This window comes from Ranitomeya variabilis, chromosome 4, assembly GCF_051348905.1.
Source record: "Ranitomeya variabilis isolate aRanVar5 chromosome 4, aRanVar5.hap1, whole genome shotgun sequence".
In the NCBI taxonomy this organism is placed as follows: Eukaryota; Metazoa; Chordata; class Amphibia; order Anura; family Dendrobatidae; genus Ranitomeya; species Ranitomeya variabilis.
The window spans coordinates 753,798,594-753,825,462 of NC_135235.1; the positions used below are offsets into that span (position 1 = coordinate 753,798,594).

Here is a 26,869-nt window from a genome sequence, read left to right on the forward strand (position 1 = left end):
TTAAACTCCTAGGGGGTTATTTTTGGGAGCTTTGGTCCAACTTTTTTCAGGAGATTTGGTTCACTATCTACACAATCTGGTGCTGACCGCAGTAATTTGAGCTGCAGCCTGCAGATACAATCTTTTGCTTTGAGATTGTTTTCTCGCTCATTATGACCATTGGTTATTAATCCCCTAAAGGTACCTTCACACGAAACGACTTTGAAACGATATCGCTAGCGATCCGTGACGTTGCAGCGTCCTCGCTAGCGATATCGTTTCGTTTGACACGCAGCAGCGATCAGGATCCTGCTGTGATGTCGCTGGTCGCTAAATAAAGTTCAGAACTTTATTTGGTCGTCCGATCGCTGTGTATCGTTGTGTTTGAAAGCAAAAGCAACGATACCAGCGATGTTTTACACTGGTAACCAGGGTAAACATCGGGTTACCAAGCGCAGGGCCGCGCTTAGTAACCCGATGTTTACCCTGGTTACCAGCGTAAAAGTAAAAAAAACAAACAGTACATGCTCACCTGCGCGTCCCCCAGCGTCTGCTTCCTGACACTTACTGAGCGCCGGCCCTAAAGTGAAAGTGAAAGCACAGCGGTGACGTCACCGCTGTGCTGTTAGGGCCGGAGCTCAGTCAGTGTCAGGAAGCAGATGCTGGGGGACGCGCAGGTGAGTATGTACTGTTTTTTTTTTTTTTACTTTTACGCTGGTAACCAGGGTAAACATCGGGTTACTAAGCGCGGCCCTGCGCTTAGCAACCCGATGTTTACCCGGGGACCTCGGCATCGTTGGTCGCTGGAGAGCGGTCTGTGTGACAGCTCTCCAGCGATCAAACAGCGACGCTGCAGCGATCGGCATCGTTGTCGCTATCGCTGCAGCGTCGCTTCGTGTGAAGGTACCTTAAGTGTCCAACCCAGAAAACTTTGTTCACTGATTATAATCATCTGAATCCAAGAAGACAGGCACATTCACTAGCGTGGATATTGATGAAAGCATATTCTGTGCAATCATCTATTTATTTATTGTACTTTCTATGACTTCACCCCCAAGGAGCTGAAGGAAAAGAACGCTCACTGTTCTCTCCCTATTAACCCCTTCCCGACCCATGACGCCACGTAGGCATCATGAAAACCCGTGCCAATCCGACCCATGACGCCTATGTGGCGTCATGGAATGATCGCGTCCCTGCAGATCGGGTGAAGGGGTTAACTCCGATTTCACCCGATCTGCAGAGACAGGGGGAGTGGTGCTTCAGCCCAGGGGGGGTGGCTTCACCCCCCCGTGGCTACGATCGCTCTGATTGGCTGTTGAAAGTGAAACTGCCAATAAGAGCGATTTGTAATATTTCACCTGAAAAACTGGTGAAATATTACAATCCAGCCATGGCCGATGCTGCAATATCATCAGCCATGGCTGGAAACACTAATGTGACCCCCCCCACCCCACCGATCGCCCCCCCAAGCGACCGATCTGTGCTCCGCTCCCCTCGGTCCTGTGCTCCGCTGCCCCGTGCTCCTGCCCGCTCCCCCCGTGCTGCTATGCCACCCCCCTGTGCTCCGACGCCCCCCCCGTGCCCCGATCTCCCCCTTATACTCACCGAGGCTCCCGGTGTCCGTCCGCCTCCTCGCTGGGCGCCGCCATCTTCCAAAATGGCGGGCCCATGCTCAGTGCGCCCGCCGAATCTGCCAGTCACAGCGATCAAAATAAAAAAATAATAAATTAACCCCCCCCCTTTATCACCCCCATAGGTAGGGACAATAATAAAATAAAGAAAATATTTTTTTTTTCTTTTTCCACTAGGGTTAGGGTTAGAACTAGGGTTAGGGTTAGGGGTAGGGTTAGGGTTAGGGGTAGGGTTAGGGGTAGGGTTAGGGTTATGGCATGTGCACACAGTGCGGATTTGGCTGCGGATCCGCAGCGGATTGGCTGCGGATCTGCAGCGGATTGGCCGCGGATCCGCAGCGGATTGGCCGCGGATCTGCAGCGGATCGGCCGCTGCGAATTCGTAGCAGTTTTCCATCAGGTTTACAGTACCATGTACACCTATGGAAAACCAAATCCGCTGTGCCCATGGTGCGGAAAATTCCGTGCAGAAACGCTGCGTTGTATTTTCCGCAGCATGTCAATTCTTTGTGCGGATTCCGCAGCGTTTTACACCTGTTCCTCAATAGGAATCCGCAGGTGAAATCCGCACAAAAAAAACACTGGAAATCCGCTGTAAATCCGCAGGTAAAACGCAGTGCCTTTTACCTGCAGATTTTTCAAAAATCGTGTGGAAAAATCTCACACGAATCCGCAACGTGGGCACATAGCCTTAGGGTTAGGGTTGGAATAAGAGTTAGGTTTGGAATTAGGGCTAGGGTTGGAAATAGGGTTAAGATTAGGCTTGTGGTTAGGGTTACGGATAGGGTTAGGGGTGTGTTGGCATTACAGTTGTGGTTAGGGTTGGGATTAGGGTTAGGGTTGGGATTAGGGTTAGGATTAGGGTTTGAATTAGGGTTACGGGTGTGTTGGGGTTAGGGTTGTGGTTAGGGGTGTGTTGGGGTTAGGGTTGTGATTAGGGTTATGGCTACAGTTGGGATTAGGATTAGGGGTGTGTTGGGGTTAGTGTTGAAGTTAGAATTGAAGGGTTTCCACTGTTAAGGCACATCAGGGGTCTCCAAACGCAACATGGCGCCACCATTGATTCCAGCCAATCTTGCGTTCAAAAAGTCAAATGGTGCTCCCTCCCTTCCAAGCCCCGACGTGCGTCCAAACAGTGGTTTACCCCCACATATGGGGTACCAGCGTACTCAGGACAAACTGGGCAACAACTGTTGGGGTCCAATTTCTCCTGTTACCCTTGTGAAAATAAAAAATTGCTTGCTAAAACATCTTTTTTGAGGAAAGAAAAATGATTTTTTATTTTCACGGCTCTGCGTTGTTAACTTCTGTGAAGCACTTGGGGGTTGTACGTGCTCACCACACATCTAGATAAGTTCCTTGGAGGGGTCTAGTTTCCAAAATGGGGTCACTTGTGGGGTGTTTCTACTGTTTAGGACCATCAGGGGCTCTGCAAACGTAACATGATGCCCGCAGACCATTCCATCAAAGTCTGCATTCCAAACCGTCACTACTTCCCTTCCGAGCCCCGGCATGTGCCCAAACAGTGGTTTACCCCCACATATGGGGTATCGGCGTACTCCGGAGAAACTGGACAACAACTTTTGGGGTCAAATTTCTCCTGTTACCCTTGCAAAAATAAAAAATTCTGGGCTAAAAAAATATTTTTGAGGAAAGGAAACACATTTATTATTTTCACGGCTCTGCGTTATAAACTTCTGTGAAGCACTTGGGGGTTCAAAGTGCTCACCACACATCTAGATAAGTTCCCTTGGGGGTCTAGTTTCCAAAATGGAGTCACTTGTGGGGAGTTCCTACTGTTTAGGCACATCAGGGGCTCTGCAAACGCAACCTGACACCCGCAGAGCATTCCATCAAAGTCTGCATTTCAAAACATCACTACTTCCCTTCCTAACCCCGACGTGTGCCAAAACAGTGGTTTACCCCCACATATGGGGTATCAGCGTACTCAGGAGAAACTGGACAACAACTTTTGGGGTCCAATTTCTCCTGTTACCCTTGGGAAAATAGAAAATTGTGGGCTAAAAAATCATTTTTGAGAAAAGAAAAATTATTTTTTATTTTCATGGCTCTGCGTTATAAACTTCTGTGAAGCACTTGGGGGTTCAAAGTGCTCACCACACATCTAGATTAGTTCCTTGGGAGGTCTAGTTTCCAAAATGGGGTCACTTGTGCGGGAGCTCCAATGTTTAGGCACACAGGGGCTCTCCAAACGCGACATGGTGTCCGCTAATGATTGGAGCTAATTTTCCATTCAAAAAGCCAAATGGCATGCCTTCCCTTCCGTGTGCCCAAACAGTGGTTTACCCCCACATATGGGGTATCATCGTACTCAGGACAAACTGGACAACAACATTTGGGGTCCAATTTCTCCTATTACCCTTGGGAAAATAAAAAATTCTGGGCTAAAAATCATTTTTGAGGAAAGAAAAATTATTTTTTATTTTCATGGCTCTGCGTTATAAACTTCTGTGAAGCACCTGGGGGTTATAAGTGCTCACTATGCTTCTAGATAACGATTGGAGCTAACTTTCCATTCAAAAAGTCAAATGGCACGCCTCCCATTCTGAGCCTTGCCGTGCACCCAAACAGTGGTTTACCCCCACATATGAGGTACCGGCGTACTCAGGAGAAATTGCCCAACAAATTTTAGGATCCATTTTATCCTGTTGCCCATGTGAAAATGAAAAAATTGAGGCTAAAAGAATTTTTTTGTGAAAAAAACGGTTTTTACGTACCGGTAATAGGATTTTACGGAGCCACGACAGCACCCCTACGAGAGAGGGGATCCGCCCACCTTCCGGACAGGAACCTACAGGATTTAAAGGGGCGGTCCCCCTCACCACTCCAGTTTGTGTTTCAGAGTATAAGGGACACCGCCCATTGAGTTAGTACATAAACATATATACTTAAACATTACTAAATACCATCACCTCTAAAGAGTGATAACTGATTGCACACCTTCCAATAGAGTGCAGGAAACCAGTGATTAACTACGGGGGGGAATGTGCGGGTGCTGTCGTGGCTCCGTAAAATCCTATTACCGGTACGTAAAAACCGGTTTTCCTATCGCCACGACAGCACCCCTACGAGAGACTTTCAAAGATCAATCACCTGGGAGGGACTACAGTACTAAGTACTGAACGGCCAAAAGTTAAATTGGCCTCTGACAAGTCAAGACGGTAATGTCTATAAAAGGTGGAAGGAGATGACCAGGTTGCCGCCTTACATATCACGTCTATGGAGACGTCCGCTCTTTCCTCCCAGGATGAGGCCATGGCTCGAGTGGAGTGGGCTCTGATGCCATCTGGTGGTGTTTGGCCTTTGGCAATATAAGCAAGACATATGGCATCTCTTATCCATCTAGCGATAGACGCTTTCGTTACACTCGCCCTCTTTCCTGGGTTCTGAAAGGAAACAAACAGAGCCCTACTCTGCCTCCCTGGCTCTGTTTTGTGGAGGTATTCTAACAGCGTTCTTCTAACGTCTAGCATATGGTATTTCTGCTCTTCAGCTGAGACTGGATTGTCACAAAATGATGGTAACACAATCTCTTGGCCTCTATGAAACTTGGAAGCTACTTTTGGTAGATATGCTGGATCTGGTTTTAACACGATCCTATCCTGAAAGACCATCAAATAAGGGGGATCTACCGATAAAGCCTGTAAATCACTCACTCTCCTAGCAGAAGTTAGGGCCACTAGGAGGGCGGTTTTAAAGGTTAAATATTTAATGGAGATTGAATCAATTGGCTCAAAGGGGGGTTCAGTTAAAGCATCCAAAACTAAACTTAAATCCCATGGTGGCAGACTGGGCACATACACTGGATTAGCACGTTCAGTGGCCTTAACAAATCTGGATACCCATCTGTTCCCTGCCACATCACTACTATATAACGCCCCCAGAGCAGAAATTTGGACTCTAAGAGTATTTACTGCCAAGCCCAATTCTCGGCCCTTCTGTAAAAACTCCAGAATAGCCAGAATTGGAACCTTGCCTGAAAAGGGTTGTTGGTAGAAGGCAAGGAACTTTTTCCAAGTTTTAGCATAGATCTTGGTAGTAACTTCTTTCCGGCTGTTTAACAGAGTAGAAATGAGAGCTTCTGAAAACACTCTTCCCCTCAATAACTCCCTCGTCAGATGTAGGGATTCCACATTGGGGTAACGGAATGGACCCTGAGAAAGAAGCTCCGGAGTGACTGGCAATACCCAGGGATCGGTCACAGACATTGTTCTGAGTAGCGAGAACCATGCCCTCCTGGGCCAGAAGGGGGCAATCAGGATCGCTCTCGCCCTCTCCTCTCTGATTTTTCTGAGGACTATAGGGATCAGACACATTGGGGGAAATGCATACCCTAGAGGGAAATTCCAGTGCATCTGAAGGGAGTCTATCACACAGGGTTTGTCTGCCACCTGAAGCGAAGCAAATTTCCTGGTCTGTCTGTTCTCTCTCGTTGCAAATAGGTCTATGACGGGCAACCCCCAAAGATCTACTATCTGTCTGAACACCCGTCGATTTAGAACCCATTCTCCTTGTCTTAGAGAATGACGGCTGAGGTAATCTGCTTCTGTGTTGAGCTCTCCCCGAATGTGAACGGCCGATAGAGAGCGAAAATGAGCTTCGGCTATGTTGAGAATGTCTGTGGCGGTGTTCATTAGGGATTTTGATCTTGTACCCCCTTGATGGTTGAGATACGCCACTACTGTTGTGTTGTCTGACTGGACTCTTACATGTGAATCCCGCAGAGATGGTAGCAACCTGAGTAGGGCCTTTTTGACTGCCGTAAGCTCTTTCCAATTCGAGGACTCTTGAGCCTCTAAGAGAGACCATTGTCCCTGAGCCCAAACTTTTCCTATATGAGCTCCCCATCCTATCGGGCTGGCATCGGTTGTGACCGTGTTGTCTGGTATTATATTCCAGTTTACTCCTCTCCCTAAATGATCCATGTCTAACCACCATCTCAGACTGTCTAGAGTGGCAGTGGATAGCCTGAGTCTTTTGCCTAATTGTCCTTGAAGACTCTTCTCTGCACCCAAGACCTGGGCCTGCAACACTCGAGTGTGGAACTGAGCCCACTGGACGGCCGGTATGCACGATGTCAAGGATCCTAGAAGGGACATGGCGTCTCTCAAAGTCAGATCTGGCCTTTTTGTTACAGTACTGACTTTGTGCACAATCTTCTGCTTTTTGTCTTCCGGAAGGAAACATAGTTGCTCTTCTGAATTTAGCAGAATGCCTAGGAAAGTCTGAGTCGATGATGGAATCAACTTTGATTTTTCCAAGTTGACTAGCCAACCTAAGTCCTGCAAGGAAGATATTACATGATTTAGGCGATTCTTACACTGAGAAAACGAATTCCCCACTACTAGGAAGTCATCCAAATAGGGTACAACTAACGTGTCGTGTTCTCTGACATAGGCCATCACTTCCGAAATGACCTTAGTGAACACTCTCGGTGCCATAGACAGACCAAATGGCATCGCAGTAAACTGAAAATGTCTGACCTGGTCGTTTAAACGCACCGCCATTCTGAGGAATTGTTGATGCTCCTGATGAATGGGCAGATGATAATACGCATCCTTTAAATCCAGGACTGTCATATAACATCTGGGAAAGAGAAGTTTAATTGCTGATTTAATAGATTCCATTTTAAAGGCATGATATTGTAGATACTTGTTTAATTTCCGTAAATTTATGATGGTTCGAAAGGAACCATCCGGTTTGGGAATCAAAAATAAAGGGGAATAAAACCCCTTCCCCTGTTGTTGTTTTGGAACCTCTATAATAACTTTTTTCTGTTTCAACATATGAACTTCCTTTTCAAGGGCCTTTTGTTGGTCTAAGGAATCAGGGGTAGTTAAGATATAGAAATTTGCAGGTTTTTCCCTAAACTCTAATTTTAACCCCGATTTAATTATGCCCAAAACCCAGTTACTCGATGATATTTTGGCCCACTGAGCATAGAAGTGTTTTAGCCTGCCCCCTACTGGGAAATCACTATTAGCGGTAATTTCTTCTTCTTCTTGATGAAGATGATGGGGCATTAGAGTCCGAACCTTTTTTCTTCGGGTCTGTTGGTTCCCAGTCCCGGTTCTGATAAGGTCTTCTGTATTGGAAGCGCCTCCTGAAGGTATTCCTAAAGGTAGGATTAAACACTTTAGGAAAGCCCTTTTTTCTATCTTCAGCCTTAGCTAGAATGTCATCCAATACCGGGCCAAACAGGTACTCACCCCTACATGGAATCGTACACAGTTTTGCTCTTGCCTGGGTATCTCCCTTCCAGGTCTTAAGCCACAGGGCTCGTCGAGCGGCGTTTGAAAGACCTGCCGATCGGGCTGCTAACTTCAGCGAATCCACAGATGCGTCCGCTAAATATGCCACTCCTTCCCGTATTTGTGATAGGGAGTTTAGTATTTTGTCTCTGGGCACTTTGGATTTCAGCTGTTCCTCCAGCTGGGTAATCCAAACCATGACAGATCTAGCCGTACAAGTACTGGAGATTGCCGGTTTGAAAGCACCAGCAGACGACTCCCACACCTTCTTCAAAAACATGTCCGCTTTCCTATCCGACGGATCTTTCAGAAGGCCGACATCCTCAAGAGGTAAGGCTCCGGCTTTAGATGAAGAGGCCACCGCTGCGTCTACTTTTGGGACCTTCATCCATACCGTCAGATCATCATCGTCAAACGGATACCTTCTTTTTGCTGACGACGGTAGGAAACCTTTGTCTTGTTTATCCCATTCCCGTTTTATAAGGGTCTTCACTGTATCCACGACCGGGAATGATTTACGACTCCTCTGGCACAAGCCCGCAAACATTAAGTCTTGTGCAGATTTCGGTTCCCTGCTCTCAGTAACCCCCATGGTTGCTCGGACTCCTTTAACCAATATATCCATGTTGTCAACCGAAAAACATGGCCTTCCTTCTTCCTCTGAGGAGGATGGTGACAAGGAGCGGGAACATTCACCTTCTTGTAGGGACGGACTAGATCCTGGAGATATGTCCCTGCTTAACCTCCCATGGCGACTGGTTCTAAGGGAATAGTTTATTTCTTCCCTGATGACCTCTCTAAGGTCTGAAGAACGAAGGGGAGCTTCCTCTTCTAAGGTCTGACAGATGCATGCCTGACAAAGCCTCTTAGTATAACTGTCCGGCATTGGGGTCATGCATAACGCACATTGCTTGTGCTTAGATTTAGATGATTTTTTCCCCTAAAACAAAGCACAAACAACAGACCATATCAGCACCAGGAGCATTGATAACACTCACCCTGAGGCTGAACTGTGAATACCGGTTTTGGAGGAGAACGATCCACTTGTGACGCTGAGGTGCTCGCACGCTGCTGCCCCCGTACCACGCTGCCGCTGCTTCTAGAACGGCTACCGCTGCGCTGCTCCGATCCCTCTCCTTGAGGGTGCTCGGTGTCTCCTACTGAAGACATTGCTGCACGCTTCCCTGTACAGCCGCCGCTCTTTTGAAACGCTGCAGCGCTCCTCCTCCAGCTTACCCCGGAAGTGTGAGAACTACTTCCGGGTTCACCTGCGCCGGTGTGAGCGCTGAACACCGCGCCTGCACTGTGGACCAGGACGGCACTGCCCGACCCCTGGAACGTGCTCCTTGTGGCCAGACGAGGGGGGGTCTGCACGCAGGACACACCCGACGCTGCTTCCGGGCCCCCGATTCTGTCGTTCTCTACGGACACCGCACAGAGGCATGGCGGACCCGGGTAAATTCTTTTCTGCAGGCTCCCGCCGTCCGGAAAGGAACCCAAACTGGAGTGGTGAGGGGGACCGCCCCTTTAAATCCTGTAGGTTCCTGTCCGGAAGGTGGGCGGATCCCCTCTCTCGTAGGGGTGCTGTCGTGGCGATAGGAAAAAAGTACTTTTTAATTTTTACGGATCAATTTGTGAAGCACCTGAGGGTTTAAAGTGCTCACTATGCTTCTAGATAAGTTCCTTGGGGGGTCTAGTTTCCAAAATGGGGTCACTTGCGGGGGAGCTCCAATGTTTAGGCACACGGGGGCTCTCCAAACGCGACATGGTGTCCGCTAAAGATTGGAGCCAATTTTTCATTGAAAAAGTCAAATGGCGCTCCTTCCCTTCCGAGCCCTGCCGTGCGCCCAAACAGTGGTTTACCCCCACATATGAGGTATCAGCGTACTCAGGAAAAATTGGACAACAACGTTCGTGGTCCAGTTTCTCCTTTTACCCTTGGGAAAATAAAAAAAAAATTCGCTAAAATATCATTTTTGTGACTAAAAAGTTAAATGTTCATTTTTTCCTTCCATGTTGCTTCTGCTGCTGTGAAACACCTGAAGGGTTAATAAACTTCTTGAATGTGGTTTTGAGCACCTTGAGGGGTGCAGTTTTTAGAATGGTGTCACTTTTGGGTATTTTCAGCCATATAGAACCCTCAAACTGACTTCAAATGTGAGGTGGTCCCTAAAAAAAATGGTTTTGTAAATTTTGTTGTAAAAATGAGAAATCACTGGTCAAATTTTAACCCTTATAACTTCCTAGCAAAAAAAAAATTTGTTTCCAAAATTGTGCTGATGTAAAGTAGACATGTGGGAAATGTTATTTATTAACTATTTTGTGTCACATAACTCTCTGGTTTAACAGAATAAAAATTCAAAATGTGAAAATTGCAAAATTTTCCAAATTTTCGCCAAATTTCCGTTTTTTTTCACAAATAAACTCAGAAATTATCGACCTAAATTTACCACTAACATGAAGCCCAATATGTCACGAAAAAACAATCTCAGAATTGCTAGGATCCGTTGAAGCGTTCCTGAGTTATTACCTCATAAAGGGACACTGGTCAGAATTTCAAAAAACGGCAAGGTCATTAAGGCCAAAATAGGCTGGGTCATGAAGGGGTTAAGATCCTGTGTTCAGGACAGTGGATTTCCAGTTCAGCTATGATTGCCACCTGCACCAGAGTCAATTTCATGGATATCGCATTTGCCAAGGAACATGGTATTAAAATTAAGCAAAGAGCCTCTCCAATTACCATGGAAACAGTGGATGGGTCACCTTTAATCTCTGGGCCTGTGGATCAGGAGACTGTAACCCTTGAAATTTTGTTGGAGCCTAATCATCAGGAGCAACTTTCTTTCTTGCTAATCTCTTCTCATTTTCCTGTGATTTTAGGCATTCCTTGGTTGCGTTCCCAAAACCCAATTATCAACTGGGAGACCAAGAAGATTATTTTCCCAACAAGGAGCAACTCAGCGCTAACAGAAGCTGTCCCTGAGTCCACGGCTACGGAACCACATGTACAGGTATTTTCTTTACCTCCAGCATATAAAGAGTTCTCTGACATCTGTGACAAGAAGAATGCAGATCAGCTTCCTCCACACAGGCATTATGACGGTCCCATTGAGCTGCTTCCTGGGGCAGATATTCCTTTTGGTAACGTATACCCTTTGGCGGCACCTGAGCTTCAAGCCTTAAAGGAGTATATTGATGAAAATCTGGCCAAAGGATTCATATGTCCTTATTCCTCACCAGCAGGGGCACCTATCTTTTTTGTAAAGAAGAAGGATAGGACCCTGAGACCCTGTGTTGACTATCGGGAACTCAATAAGGTGACCGTACGAAACAGTTACCCTTTGCCCCTGATTCCCGAATTACTGGAAAGAGTCTGCCATGCTAAGGTGTTCTCTAAGCTGGATCTTCGTGGGGCTTATAGTTAGGTGCGTATTCGTCCAGGGGATGAGTGGAAGACAGCATTCAGATGCCGGTATGGACACTTTGAATCTCTTGTGATGCCCTTCGGGCTTTGTAACGCCCCTGCAACGTTTCAACACCTTGCTAATGACATTTTCAGAGATTTGTTGGACCAGTTTGTAGTGATCTATTTGGACGATATACTAATCTTTTCTGACTCTCTACAGGAACATGAAGAACATGTCAAAACTCTTTTAAGACGTCTGAAAGAGAACCATCTGTATATTAAGCCAGAGAAATGCGAGTTCCATCGTTATAAGATACAGTTCTTAGGTTATATCATCTCTCCCCAGGAGCTGAACATGGAATCTGGTAAGATTCAGGCTATCGTTGACTGGCCGGCACCCAAGAACGTTAAGGAGGTCCAACGTTTTATTGGTTTTGCAAATTTCTACAGACACTTCATTCGAAATTTTTCTGATACTATCCGTCCCATTACTTCCTTGTCAAAGAAGGAAAAGCCCTTTAAGTGGTCATCACAGGCTCAAGAAGCTTTTGATCGGGTTAAGATCTGTTTCACATCAGCACCGCTGTTGATACACCCAGATCCAACACTTTCTTTCATTGTGGAGGTGGACGCTTCTGATAATGCTTTGGGGGCTATTCTCTCCCAAAGAACTGGAGAAAAGGGTCTGCTACATCCTTGTGCTTTCTTTTCCCGTAGACTAACCTCAGCAGAGAAGAATTACGATGTGGCAGACAAGGAATTGCTGGCTATTATTGCGGCTTTCAAAGAATGGAGGCATCATCTGCAAGGAGCTGCACAACAGATTATAGTGCTAACTGACCATCGCAATTTAGAGTTCCTTAGATCCGCTAGATAGCTTTCTCCTCGGCAGGCTCGTTGGAACTTATTTTTAAATCAATTTAACTTTGTTATCTCGTACCGTCCAGGTTCTCATAATGGGAAGGCTGATGCTTTATCCCGAATCCATGCTGCGGATTCCGTACCTGGAGCCCCGTCCAAGACCATTCTATCTGATGCCAATTTCATCGGTTATCCACGATCAGGACTTGTGGAAGGAGTGCAGGGAGGCCTATGAAGGTGATGTATTTCTGGCCAACCCACCTGTGGATATTAATCTTGTCTTTAAGGGTGGCATGTGGTTCAGAAATCGACGTATCTATGTCCCTGAGGTCGTTCGTCTGCAGATCCTCAAGTTGGTACATGACTCCAAGTTGGCTGGTCACAGGGGGGTACAGAAGACACAAGAGTTCCTGAGCCGATTGTTCTGGTGGCCAACTTGCCTGAAGGATACCAAGGACTATGTTCTCTCTTGTGAGGTATGTGCTCGTTACAAGACTCCTCATGTGGCACCTACAGGTCTTCTACAACCATTTCCTGTTCCGTCCCGCCCTTGGGGGTCTATATCAATGGACTTTATTGTGGAGCTGCCTACATCGGGGGGCATGAATACAATCATGGTGGTAGTTGATCGCCTGACTAAAGTTGCTCATTTTGTTCCGTGCACCGGCCTCCCCTCAGCTAGAGATACAGTGAACTTGGTTATACAGAATGTCTTTCGGTTGCATGGGGTGCCGGATGAGATCATCTCTGACCGTGGAGTACAGTTCACTTCAAGATTCTGGAAGGGGTTTTGCTCTACACTCAATATTAATGTCTGTCTCTCTTCTGCTTACCATCCCCAGACAAATGGTCAGACTGAGCGTACCAACCAGATGCTGGAACAATATCCAAGATGCTATGTCAGCCATCTCCAGGATGATTGGTTGGAGTTGTTGCCGTTAGCTGAATTTTCATACAATAATTCTCAGAGCGCCTCCACTAAATTTACACCTTTATTTGCTCATCTGGGTTATAATCCGTGTATTTTACCTAGGTCTCCAATTAATTCTCCGGTTCCAGCAGTGGAGGAAAGGCTGACTGCGATGAGACAAAATCTGGAGGTTCTGAAGGAATCCCTGACCACAGCTCAAGAACGTTATAAGAGATCGGCTGACAGATTCCGTAAACCTGTACCCATGTTCAAGGTAGGAGATTCCGTGTGGTTAGCAACTAAGAATCTGAAGTTAAACGTTCCTTCACAAAAACTTGGACAGAAATTCATTGGCCGCTTCAAGATGAACGGTATTGTGAGCTCTGTGGCCTGCCGGCTGAAGCTGCCTAGGACTATGAAGGTACACCCAGTTTTTCATGTATCTTTACTAAAGCCTGTATCTCCTAATACCTTCCAGGGACGTGTTATGCCACCTCCGCAGCCTGTGGTGATTGATGGGCAAGAACAATTTGTGGTGGAGGAAATTATTGATTCCAGGATTCGCAGGAATCGGCTCCAATATGTGATAAGATGGCAGGGATATCCCCCTGAGGAAGACTCTTGGGAACCTGTGGAAAACATCAATGCCCAACAGAAGATTTCTCGATTCCCTGAGAAACCAGGTCCATGATCTTCCTGAGGCCGCTTCTAAGGAGGGAGTAATGTCAGGACTCTGAACATTTTTTTACCTTTTGTGCATCACTGCCCTTTTCCAACATGGCGTCTTTGGTCTCATGTGCACTTGTCTTCCTGCTATAAAACTCCACCCCAGCCTTCAGTCTGTGCTAGAGTATTCTGCCTTGCATCCAGCTCCTGACCTCTGATTACTCCCTGGCTATACCCCTGCTCCTGTGAACCTGTGTGGTGATCCTGCTACTCTGCTCTGAGTTCCTGCTCCATACAGAAGTCTCCAGTAATCCTCCATCTGCTGCTCGTGTTTACTTCATCTGCATTTGCTGGACATGTAAGCTGCTGCTGCAATAACCTGAGACTATTAACCAGGCCTCCCTGGTTGAGCTAAGATATGATTTGAACTGCCTTATAAGCATATCTATCTGTGTCTGGACTAAGTCAAGGATTTATTCGTGTCAAGTATCCTCAAGTATAACTGTACTTCATAGACTTTCTGCTTGATTGCTTGTTTCTCTGAAGTTTCCTATAGACTGCTAAGCTGCGTTTATTATTTGCACCAAGTGTTGCCGACTTGAGTTTCTCTCTGCACCTGTTTGAATCACCGTGTGATAATATAGACTTTACCACTTATAAAACTGTGTCCTGTAGTTATCTTGTTCCACGCAAAGAGTCTCCTGAGTTATCCCCTATAATTATTACAGGTGGCTTGTTGCAAACTTTAAAATAACACTTTTTATGGATATCTTTGAGAAATGGCTTTCTTCTTGCCACTCTTCCATAAAGGCAAGATTTGTGCAGTGTTTGACTAATTGTTGTCCTATGGACAGACTGTCCCACCTCAGCTGTAGATCTCTGCAGTTCATCCAGAGTTATCATGGGCCTCTTGGCTGCATCTCTGATCAGTTTTCTCCTTGTTTGAGATGAAAGTTTAGAGGGACGGCCGGGTCTTGTTAGATCTGCAGTGGTATGATACTCCTTCCATTTCAATATGATCACTTGCACAGTGCTCCTTGGGATGTTTAAAGTTTTGGAAATCATTGTTTCCAAATCCAGCTTTAAACTTCGCCACAACAGTATCACGGACCTGCCTGTTGTGTTCCTTGGTCTTCATGATGCTCCCTGTGCTTCATACAGAACCCTGAGACTATCACAGAGCAGGTGCATTTATACTTGATTACACACAGGTGGATTATATGTATCGTCATTAGGCATTTAGGACAACATTGGATCATTCAGAGATCCACAATGAACTTCTGGAGTGAGTTTGCTGCACTGAAAGTAAACGGGCTGAATAATATTGCACGCCCCACTTTTCAGTTTTTGTATTTACACAAAAATTTAAAATAACCAATACATTTCTTTCAACTTCACAATTGTGTTCCACTTGTTGATTCTTCACTAGTGTTGAGCATTCCGATACCGCAAGTATCGGGTATCGGCCGATATTTGCTGTATCGGAATTCCGATACCGAGATCCGATACTTTTGTGGTATCGGGTATCGGTATCGAAACAACATTAATGTAAAAATGTGTAAAAGAGAGAATTAAAATAAAAAATATTGCTATACTCACCTCTCCGACGCAGCCTGGTCCTCACCGAGGGAAGCGGCAGCGTTCTTTGTTTAAAATTCGCGCTTTTCTTTCCTTATGTGAAGTCCCGGCTTGTGATTGGTTGCGTGCCGCCCATGTGGCCTTAACGCAACCAATCACAGCAAGCCGTGACGTAATTTCAGGTCATTCAGTATTTTAAAATTACGCTCCGGCTTTGTGATTGGTTGCGTCGCAGTCACATGGGTGACGCAACCAATCACAGCAAGCCGTGACGTAATTTCAGGTCCTTAAGGATTTTAAAATTACGTCCCGGCTTTGTGATTGGTTGCGTCGCAGTCACATGGACGACGCAACCAATCACAAGCCGTGACGTCACGGGAGGCTGGACACGCGCTCATTTTAAAATGTGCGCGTGTCCAGCCTCCCGTGACGTCCCGGCTTGTGATTGGTTGCGTCGCTGTCAACCAATCACAAGCCGGGAGGCTGGACACGCGCTCATTTTAAAATGCGCGCGTGTCCAGCCTCCCGTGACGTCCCGGCTTGTGATTGGTTGCGTCGCTGTCAACCAATCACAAGCCGGGAAGCCATTTTAAAATGTGCGCGTGTCCAGCCTCCCGTGACGTCCCGACTTGTGATTGGTTGCGTCGCGTTCAACCAATCACAAGCCGGGAGGCTGGACACGCGCGCATTTTAAAATGGCTTCCCGGCTTGTGATTGGTTGACAGCGACGCAACCAATCACAAGCCGGGACGTCACGGGAGGCTGGACACGCGCGCATTTTAAAATGAGCGCGTGTCCAGCCTCCCGGCTTGTGATTGGTTGACAGCGACGCAACCAATCACAAGCCGGGACGTCACGGGAGGCTGGACACGCGCGCATTGTAAAATGAGCGCGTGTCCAGCCTCCCGGCTTGTGATTGGTTGACAGCGACGCAACCAATCACAAGCCGGGACTTCACGTAAGGAAAGAAAAGCGCGAATTTTAAGCAAACAACGCTGCCGGTCCCCTCGCTGAGGTTCAGGCTGCGTCGGAGAGGTGAGTATAGCAATATTTTTTATTTTAATTCTTTCTTTTACACATTAATATGGTTCCCAGGGCCTGAAGGAGAGTTTCCTCTCCTTCAGACCCTGAGAACCATCAGGAATACCGTCCGATACTTGAGTCCCATTGACTTGTATTGGTATCGGGTATCGGTATCGGATTGGATCCGATACTTTGCCGGTATCGGCCGATACTTTCCGATACCGATACTTTCAAGTATCGGACGGTATCGCTCAACACTATTCTTCACCAAAAATTTACATTTGGTATCTTTATGTTTGAAGCATATGTGGGAAAAGGTTGAAAAGTTCCAGGGGGCCAAATACTTTCACAAGGCACTGTACATGGTTACCTGCAGTATCTGTGATCTCTCCTATATCGGCTGCACAACACGAGAACTCCGGCAGCCTCAGTGAACATCTCAGGGATCCAGTGACCAGAGACCTAATCCCTCTAATGTATCCAGAAATCAGATACACAGATAGAATATTGTTTTGTTAACCCCTTCATGACTCCAGCTTTTCTCGGATTTTCGCTCCCCTCACTCCCAGAGTCATAACTTTTTTATCTTTCCATCAATTTGGCCATGTGAGGGCTTATTTTTTGCGGGACAAGTTGTACATTTAATGACATCATTGGTTTTACCATATCATGTACTAGAACACGGGAAACAAATTTCAAGTGCGGTGAAGTTGCAAAAAAATTGCAATCCCACACTGCTTTTTTGTTTGGCTTTTTTGCTAGGTTCACTAAATGCTAAAACTGACCTGTTATTCTGATTCTCCAGGTCATTACGAGTTCACAGATACAAAAAGAACCTGGCACTCAACTTAAGTGTGAGTAACTCCGTATTTTTATTGTAGTACCAATAAAAAGCTTCGGTCTAGGAAACCTTCCTAAGTTGCTACAATAATCGAGAGAACAGTAATTCAGAGGTACAGACAACGTGACATAACACAGTTCACAAAATGTTACAGACATGGGGTACAGACTAAGGTGCCTGTTAACATGAAAAATAGGAAAAACTGAAAGGGGGGGGGGGAGGGAAAAAATAGAAAAACAGGAAAACCAGAGAAAAACCGAACAAAGGTATATACACAAATAGTCGTGTGGTCGTATGTTATATATGGAAATCTCAAGTCCGCGATAGGGAACCATCAAATATTCTGTATTCACGTGCTGTTTTTCAGAGGTCGGTGGTGGTGAGTAGTGCTCACCAGAGGTGTCAAACTGCATTCCTCGAGGGCCGCAAACAGGTCATGTTTTCAGGATTTCCTTGTATTGCACAGGTGATAATTTAATCACCTGCACAGAATGATTCCAGCACCTTGTGGAATGCTAAGGAAATCCTGAAAACATGACCTGTTTGCGGCCCTCGAGGAATGCAGTTTGACACCTCTGGTGCTCACTACTAGGTAGGATTACCTTGGGTGGTTATGGCAAGTATGACCCTCCGGTCAGGAGGAGAGGGGTGAAGTATCGCAAGATGCTGTAAAATCAAGCATGAAAAGTGCCCATCATTCCCGGCCTTAGGACTCCATGACTGATTTATAATCTTCCACACAGAACCACGTTTTTAGACTGTTTTGACATTCAAGCATTTGGTTTAATTAGTGACAGACATTTGAGTAGAGCGGACTTAACAATTTCCGGGGGTAGGTGGGGGGATGTCTCCAGAGACACAAGCTGGGCACAATATATTGGGCACTACAATGACATTTTTTGCAATTTTTGCTCTAAAACTTCCACTATGTGTTTCTGGAAATCATCCGTATAGTGAAAATGGTCACCATATCCATAGATGAATTCCCAGAGGGGTGTCATTTCCAAAATGTGGTCACTTCAGGGGGATTCTGTTACTTAGCGGCTCTCCAAAGTGCCATAACAGCAGAATCCCCCCTGAAGTGACCACATTTTGGAAATGACACCCCTCTGGGAATTCATCAATGGTGTAGTGAACATTTACCTATCTAACTATTTTCCAATGTAAAATCTGGGGTTAAAACAACATTTAAGTGGTAAAAATGTAATTATTTTTTCTTCACTGCCCAATGGTATAAATTTTCTATGGAACACCTGAGGTGTCAGTATGCTCACTGCACCACTAGAAGAATTCATTCAGGGAAGTATTTTGTAAAATGCAGTCATTTTTGGGGGCTTATGCTGTTCTGGCACCTCAGGGGCTCTGACAATGTGACATGTCACCCACAAACAATTCCAGCAAAATCTGCTCTCCAATATGGCGCTCCTTCCCTTCTGAGCTCTGCCATGCGCCATAACAGTGGTTTACCCCCACATATGGGATGTCAGCATACTCAGAAGAAATTGAACAACAAAATTTGAGGGTACAATTTCTCCTGTTACCCTTTTGAAAAAAAATTGAGGGCGAAAAGATATTTTTTGTGGAAAAAATATGATTTTTTACTTTCACGGCTCTAAGTAATTAACTTCTGTGAAGCACTTGAGGGTTCAAAGTGCCCACCACACATATAGATAAGTTCCTTGGGGGTCTAGTATCCAAAATGGGGTCACTTGACGGGGGTTTCCACTGTTTAGACACCTCATGGGCTCTGACAATGTGACATGTCACCCACAAATTCCAGCAAAATCTGCTCTCAATATGGCACTCCTTCCATTCTGAGCTCTGCCATGCGCCCAAACAGTAGTATTCCCCCACATATGGGGTATCGGCGTGCTCAGGAGAAATTGCACAACAAATTGTATGGAGCAATTTCTCCTGTTACCCTAATGAAAATGCAAAATACGGAGCTAAAAAGATTTGTGAAAAATTATTTTTTTCTTCTTTCCACAGCTCTACATTATAAGCTTCTGTGAAACACCTCTGGGTTTAAGGTGCTCAATACACATCCAGATAAGTTCCCTAAGGGGTCTATTCTCCAAAATGGTGTCACGTTACTCTTGAGAAAGTGAAAAAAATTAGGTCTAAAAGAAAATTTTTGTGAAAGAAAAGTAAATGTTTATTTTTTCCTTCCACATTCCATTCATTCCTGTGAAGCACCTGAAGGGTTAATAAACTTCTTGAATGTGGTTTTGAGGACCTTGAGGGGTGCAGTTTTTAGAATGGTGTCACTTTTGGGTATTTTCTGTTATATTGATCCCCTCAAAGTCACATCAAATGCGAGGTGGTCCCTAAAAAATGGTTTTGTAAATTTGTTGTAAAAATGAGAAATTGCTGGTAAATTTTTAACCCTTATAACTTCCTAACAAAATTTTTTTTCCCACAAAATTGTGCTGATTTAAAGTAGACATGAGGGAAATGTTATTTATTAACTATTTTGTGTGATATGACTGATTTAAGGGCATAAAAATGAAAATTTTGAAATTTTCAAAATTTTCGCTATATTTCCATTTTTTTAACAAATAAACGCAAGTTCTATCAGATAAATTTTATCACTATCATAAAGTACAATATGTCACAAGAAAACAATCTCAGAATCACCAGGATTCGTTAAAGAGTTTTAGAGTTATGACCTCAAAGTGACACTGAAAAAATTGGCCCGGTCATGAAGGCAAAAACAGGCTCTGGCACGAAAGGGCTAATATTTTGCTGCACAATCTTTTGAGGCAATCACTGCAATCAAACGATTCCTGTAACTGTCAATGAGACTTCTGCTCCTCTCGACTGGTATTTTGGCCGCTCCTCAAGAGTAAACTGCTCCAGTTGTCTACTGTTTGAAGGTTGCCTTTTCCAGACGGCATGCTTCAGCTCTTTCCAAAGATGGTTCAGAATAGTCCAATGTTTTCCTCTTAGCCATTCTTGGGTGTTTTCAGCTGTGTGTTTTGGGTCATTATCCTGTTGCAAGACCCATGACCTGTGACTGAGACCAAGCTTTCTGACACTGGGCAGCACATTTCTCTCTAGAATCCCTTGATAGTCTTGAGATTTCATTGTACCCTGCACAGATTCTAGACACCATGTGCCAGATGCAGCAAAGCAGCTCCAGAACATAACAGAGCCTCCTCCATGTTTCACAGTAGGGACTGTGCTCTTTTCTTGATATGCTTCAATTTTCCGTCTGTTAACATAGAGCTGATGTGCCTTGCCTAAAAGTTCCATTTTTGTCTCATCTGTCCATAGGATATTCTCCCAGAATCTTTGTGGCTTCTCAACATGTAGTTTAGTTTAGTTTAAAGGGCGATGAGCAAGGCAATCCTTGGGATATGGAAAGCAGAGAAGATAGTGCCAAGCATGTTCATGGTGGAGATCTTTTGAGCTGCCAGTAGACCACAAACAGTGCTCCCAATACATTGTATCTGCAAACTATTCCAGCTAGATCTGCATTCAAACAGCTAAATGGCGCGCCTTCCCTTCTGAACACTGCCATGTGCCCAGAGAGTAGTGTACAATCGTATGTAGGGTATTGTGAGAAGTTGGAAAATAATTTGTAAGAGCCATTTGTTTTCTATTATCCTTTGTGAAGAATTCCAAAGTTATCCCCACATAAAGTGACACACGTCAGATTGTAAAAATGGGGCCTGATTAAGAACACAGAACTGGACTGCGGGAAGAGGATAAATCAGAGTATTCTGGACACTACTGTAATCAAAAACTGACTATAGACAATAACATCTACTGAAATGCTCAAACTGAACAGTCTCCATCAGTAATAAATGAGGAGCTAGTGGTGAAACCTCTCTGGGTAATTAGAGCACGGGGCTCGGTGACTTCACAATCTAAACTATCGGAAGCTCCAATATTTTCTGTCAGATGAGTTTCAAGACGAAATATTACACATTTAAAGAGAACTGTGTATAATAGTGCAGAGCGGAGATGTCTTATAGGGAACCTGTCAGCAGGATTATGCTCAGTAACCTACAGACACTGTCAGGTCGGTGCCGTTATACTGATTACGCTGATACATGGTGATGAAATCCGTCTTGTGGTTGTTGTTTAATCTGTATTTGTAGTTTTAAGTTAATGAGATTCTCGTGCTCTGAGGCGGGGCTGTGGGTGGGACTTTATGTGGTGCTCTGGGGCGGGGCTGTGGGCGGGGCTTTATGTGGGGCTCTGATTACATATTCATCTGTATTGGCTTATGACAGGTCGCTGATCCCTCACTATATGGGCCGACAGCCCCTCTGCCTTTGGATCCTAGACCCTGTGGCATGACGCGTGGTCTCGATCGCTGCCATGGAGACCCGATGTAGTCATGACGACATCCGGTTCTCCAGACCTGAGAGGCTTCCTCTCATGCGCAGTGATGATCAGGAAGTCTCTCAGGTCAGTGTATAGAAGGAGAATGTTGTGGTCTAGAGGCAAAATGGTGATCATGGTAATACAGCCGGACTACACCACCCATAAAGCAGCCACAGCCGGTGACTGAGAAGAATCTGTGACCTCTCTGCATTTAGTGATTACTACTCACCTGGGTAGTCATATGTGGGAATCTCCTCTTTACACCACTCATCATCCCTCACATATGTCTCTGTAGTATTAATATGGGTCAGGTCTTCACCCTGAAACAAATATTATAAAAGTCACCGACAGATGGAGAAGTCACATCTATGATCAGCTCTAATCCTGCCATCTCCACCGTTCTCATTACACAAATATAAAACATATAATACTGGTGGATAAAACAAGACTGAGCACAAGACCTTCACCGGCGTCTACACATCATAGGGGAGATCTCCTGACACCTTCTCTCCATCTACCTGATGATCCTGAGGAGCATTGGGATCTTCTTGGTTACAGTCCTGTGGAAGACGAGGACGGGGACATCTCTCTGGTGTTGTCCTCTTACTGGATAGATCTGGAGGAAACACATACAGGGAGTGAATTCATTCTTTACATACAGATAATTATAGGCCGTGTGTATTTAGTCCTATTACCTGGAGATGTGAGGGGCTGGGGAACCTCCATCATGACGTTCTTGTACAGATCTCTGCGTCCTTCTAAATACTCCCACTCCTCCATGGAGAAATAGACAGCGACATCCTGACACCTTATAGGAACCTGACACATACAATGATACCGTCATCCCCCCGATCCCTTCATAGTGTTACTGTATAATGTCCCAGCATTCCCAGCACTGTCACCTCTCCAGTCAGCAGCTCAATCATCTTGTAGATGAGTTCTAGGATCTTCTGGTCATTGATGTCCTCATGGATCAGGGGGTGAGGTGGAGGCCCCGTGATTGGGCTCAGGGGTCTTCCCCATCCCTCAGACATAGGGTCCTGACAGCGATCACTAGAGGTCTTCTTCACCACTGTGTAATCCTGGTAATGGAGAGACACATTAATAAATCTCACTACAGACATTTCCAGAGTCCTCACCTCTCCAGTTCTGTCCATCTGTTATTCCCATAGATAAGAATGATGTAATGTGACGTCATCAGAATCTCTCACCTCTCCAGTAAGCCGGAAGAGGATCTCTAGGGTGAGGTGTAATATCCTCTCCGCCATCTTGTCTCTGTCCATATCCATCTTTGATCGGTAAATCAGGAAAATTTTGTTTTGTGGAAGATCTTCACTGAGAGGATCCAATATTGTAGAGACCTGAATGAGAAGATGAGCCGATGTAACATCATAAGAATCCTGTGTAATAATACAATTACTGGAGATAATAAGGGAAACATATGAGGAGATTTATTATTTTACAGTATTTAGTTTCCTTCTTTACATCTACTAATAAAACCTATATATTTAGGCCACAGACAACAAGCAGTTTCTTCCTCGGAGTCGGCAGCTGAATACGTTTCTCATAGACTCATCTTCCATAACGCTAATTCTCGTCTTATTTACCGACCCTGGAATCGGCATTAGCAATACTGCAGGAGATATTCATTACACGCGACATAAGAAATAACTACTTCATGATGAGGACGACATCTTCATCTTCTACTACGGCTCTAGAGACATATGTGGCCAGAGTCGGTCACTGAATCCATCACCACCGGCCGTCTATGTGAAGGTTTCCCGTCTTCCCCGCACTGTAATCTTCTAGCACGTTAGATCTCAGCGCTGATTCACACAGAAGTTTACTTATAGCATAGGAAGGGGGTAATAACCGTGGAGCTTCCCAGGCTATTAAAATGGGGGAGCACCCAAAAAAGTGATGTAGGGTCCCCCTATACTTAATAACCAGCCAATTCTGGCACTTAGCATCTCTCTTCCCAATTGCCCTTTAGTGGATATCGCTGAAATTATGATGATGGGAAGGACACGGTGACCAATACCACACCCCACCAAGCCCTGTCCATTCATAGGCATCATAGCAACCGAGTGGGCTACCATTTTGGATGATACACTCCTGCCTATCCCACTATCGTATGGCAAATATCTCATAGATCCTGGGTTCAATTGTATTTGCACCAAGAATGAGGCTAAGTGAGTATTTATTAATTAACGGTCAGTGGTAGTCAGTGAAGTGGATGGTACCATATTGTGCGTGTAGTGGGCAGTACTGTGGGAACATTAAAAAGTGGGGGGATGGCAGTACTGTGGGGACATCATACTGTGTGTGAGGGGGATGCCAGTCCTGTGGAAACATCCTGTGTCTGTGGGAGGCCACTATTGTAGGAACAAAATACTGTGTGTGGTGGGATGCTGGTACTGGGGCAACTTTATACTGTGTGTGGGGGTATGGTGGTACTGTGAGAACATTATACTGTGTGGGGGGGGTATAGCGGTACTATGAGATTATACTGTGTGTGGTGGGATGGAGGTACTGTAGGAGCATAATACTGTGTGTGGGGGTATGCAGGTACTGTATGAACATTATATTGTGTGGGGGAATTGCGGTACTATGATAAGATTATACTGTGTGAGGTGGGATGCAGGTACTGTAGGAATATTACACTGTGTGAGGTGGGGTTGAGGTACTGTAGGAACATTATACTCTCTGTGGGGGTATGGCGGTACTGTGAGAAGTGTGATGGTGGGATATGTTATGTGGGTATCATTTTGTGTATATTTATATTTTACTTATTATCATGGTGTTCTCTTGTAGGATGAGTTATTTGCCAATTGATATCAGCCCCCACAGTCCTGTACTGTTATCTCTCCACAGGGTCAGTAAATAATGTTGTTTGCTAATATGCTAATGACATACTGAACTAGCTTGTTCAAACAATGAGCCCCTGCGACCCACACCCCTAACCTGTGAATGAGGAGAGGGACTTGTAAATATCAGGGAGGTGACACAAATCAGTCTTGTGTGGAATGATGTGGATACAGCATATCAGAGAGAAAGAAGAGTATATGAACTATGCTATCCTCTGTCTGCTGGATTGTAGGACTTTTATCCTGTTACCGAACTGCATTCGTTTTCTGGACTGTTTAATCCTTTGTGTGGTGGATCGTATATGGACTTTTCGTATTTTTGCCTAAATTAAGGTCTTGGAGTTGCTCACTATTTTCTAGCTCTGTTGATTGTTTGATACCGGAGAAGGACCCCGTGACAGAAGATTATACTGTGTGTAGGGGTATGGCGGTACTATGTGAAGATTATAATGTGTGTGGTGGGATGGAGGTACTATGAGAACATTACCCTGTGGTGGGTATGGCAGTACTGTGAGAACATTATACTGTGTGTGGGGGTATGGCGGTACTATGGGAACAATACACTGCGTGGTGGGTATGGCGGTACTATGAGAAGATTATACTGTGCGTGGTGGGATGGAGGTACTGTAAGAATATTATACTGTGTGTGGGGGTATGGCGGTACTGAGAACATTATACTGTGTTGGGGTATGGCGGTACTATGAGATGATACTGTGTGTGGTGGGATGGAGGTACTGTGAGAACATTATACTGAGTGTGGTGGGATGGAGGTACTGTGAGAACATTATATTGTGTGTTGGGGTATGGCGGTACTATGAGAAGATTATACTGTGCGTGGTGGGATGGAGGTACTGTAAGAATATTATACTGTGTCGGGGGGTATGGCGGTACTGAGAACATTATACTGTGTGGGGGTATGGCGGTACTATGAGATGATACTGTGTGGTGGGATGGAGGTACTGTGAGATCAATATACTGTGTGTGGGGGTATGGTGGTACTATGAGAAGATTATACTGTGTGTGGTGGGATGGAGGTACTGTAGGAACATTATACTGTGTGTGTGGGAGTATAGCGGTACTATAGGAACATCATACTGTGTATGGGGTGTAGCGGTACTATGAGAAGATTATAATGTGTGTGGTGGGATGGAGGTATTGTAAGAACATTATACTGTGTGTGGGGGTATGGCGGTACTATGAGAACATTATACTGTGTGTGGGGGTATGGCGGTACTATGAGAACATTACACTGTGTGGTGGGTATGGCGGTACTATGAGAAGATTATACTAATAGAGGAGAAAATCCAGCTTCCAAAAATATCAAAATTTATTAAAGATAAAATCCAAAGTCCAAAAACATGGTTCACAGGAGAAGAAATAGCAGCAAGCTACATGTTTCGAACAATAAGTTCTTTTTCAAAGCATTTGAAAAAGAACTTATTGTTCGAAACATGTAGCTTGCTGCTATTTCTTCTCCTGTGAACCATGTTTTTGGACTTTGGATTTTATCTTTAATAAATTTTGATATTTTTGGAAGCTGGATTTTCTCCTCTATTTGTTCTATTGCCTCACGTGAAGACTGCACGTCATCCGGGCTTCCCCACAACAAATGCCTAGTAGGTGAGCTGGTTTTGTCTCTTTTTTTTCTTCTGTAGAAGATTATACTGTGTGTGGTGGGATGGAAGTATTGCGAGAAGATTATACTGTGTGTGGGGGTATGGTAGTAGTATGAGAAGATTATACTGTGTGTGGTGGGATGGAGGAACTGTAAGAACTTTATACTGTGTGTGGGGTTTGGCGGTATTGTGAGAACATTATACTGTGTGTGGTGGGATAGAAGTACTGTAGGAACATTATACTGTGTGTTTGGGGGTATGGCGGCACTGTGAGAACATTATACTGTGTGTGGGGGTATTGCGATACTATGAGAAGATTATACTGTGTGTGGTGGGATGGCGGTACTATGAGAATATTATACTGTGTGTGGTGGGATGGAGGTACTGTAGGAACATTATACTGTGTGTGGGGGTATGGCGGTACTATAGGAACATTATACTGTGTGTGGGGGTATGGCGGTACTATGAGAACATTATACTGTGTGTGGGGGTATGGCGGTACTATGAGAACATTATACTGTGTGTGGGGGTATGGCAGTACTGTAGGAACATTATACTGTGTGTGGGGGTATGGCGGTACTATGAGAACATTATACTGTGTGTGGGGGTATGGCGGTACTGTAGGAACATTATACTGTGTGGGGGGTATGGTGGTACTGTAGGAACATTATAATTGTGTGGGGGTATCGTGGTACTATGAGAAGATTATCCTGTGTGTAGTGGGATGGCAGTACTGTAGGAACATTATACTGTGTGTGGGGGTATAGCGGTTCTGTGAGAACATTATACTGTGAGTGGTGGTATGGTGGTACTATGAGAAGATTATACTGTGTGTGGTGGTATGGCGGTACTATGAGAAGATTATACTGTGTGTGGTGGGAGGA

The 26,869-nt window shown here is 45.1% G+C and overlaps 1 protein-coding gene across 1 annotated transcript in view; it reads right to left on the reverse strand.

Annotated features, from left to right (window-relative positions):
- LOC143766832 (uncharacterized) overlaps window positions 1-26,869 on the reverse strand; it is a 55,132-nt gene that overhangs the window by 27,110 nt on the left and 1,153 nt on the right. The window contains exons 2-6 of the mRNA XM_077254816.1: window positions 22,714-22,863; window positions 22,405-22,584; window positions 22,198-22,321; window positions 22,021-22,118; window positions 21,732-21,822 (exon numbers count right to left, since the gene is read on the reverse strand). Of these exons, the coding sequence (XP_077110931.1) occupies window positions 21,732-21,822; window positions 22,021-22,118; window positions 22,198-22,321; window positions 22,405-22,584; window positions 22,714-22,791 (571 nt within the window). The 5' untranslated portion in view covers window positions 22,792-22,863. The remainder of the gene's footprint in view (window positions 1-21,731; window positions 21,823-22,020; window positions 22,119-22,197; window positions 22,322-22,404; window positions 22,585-22,713; window positions 22,864-26,869) is intronic.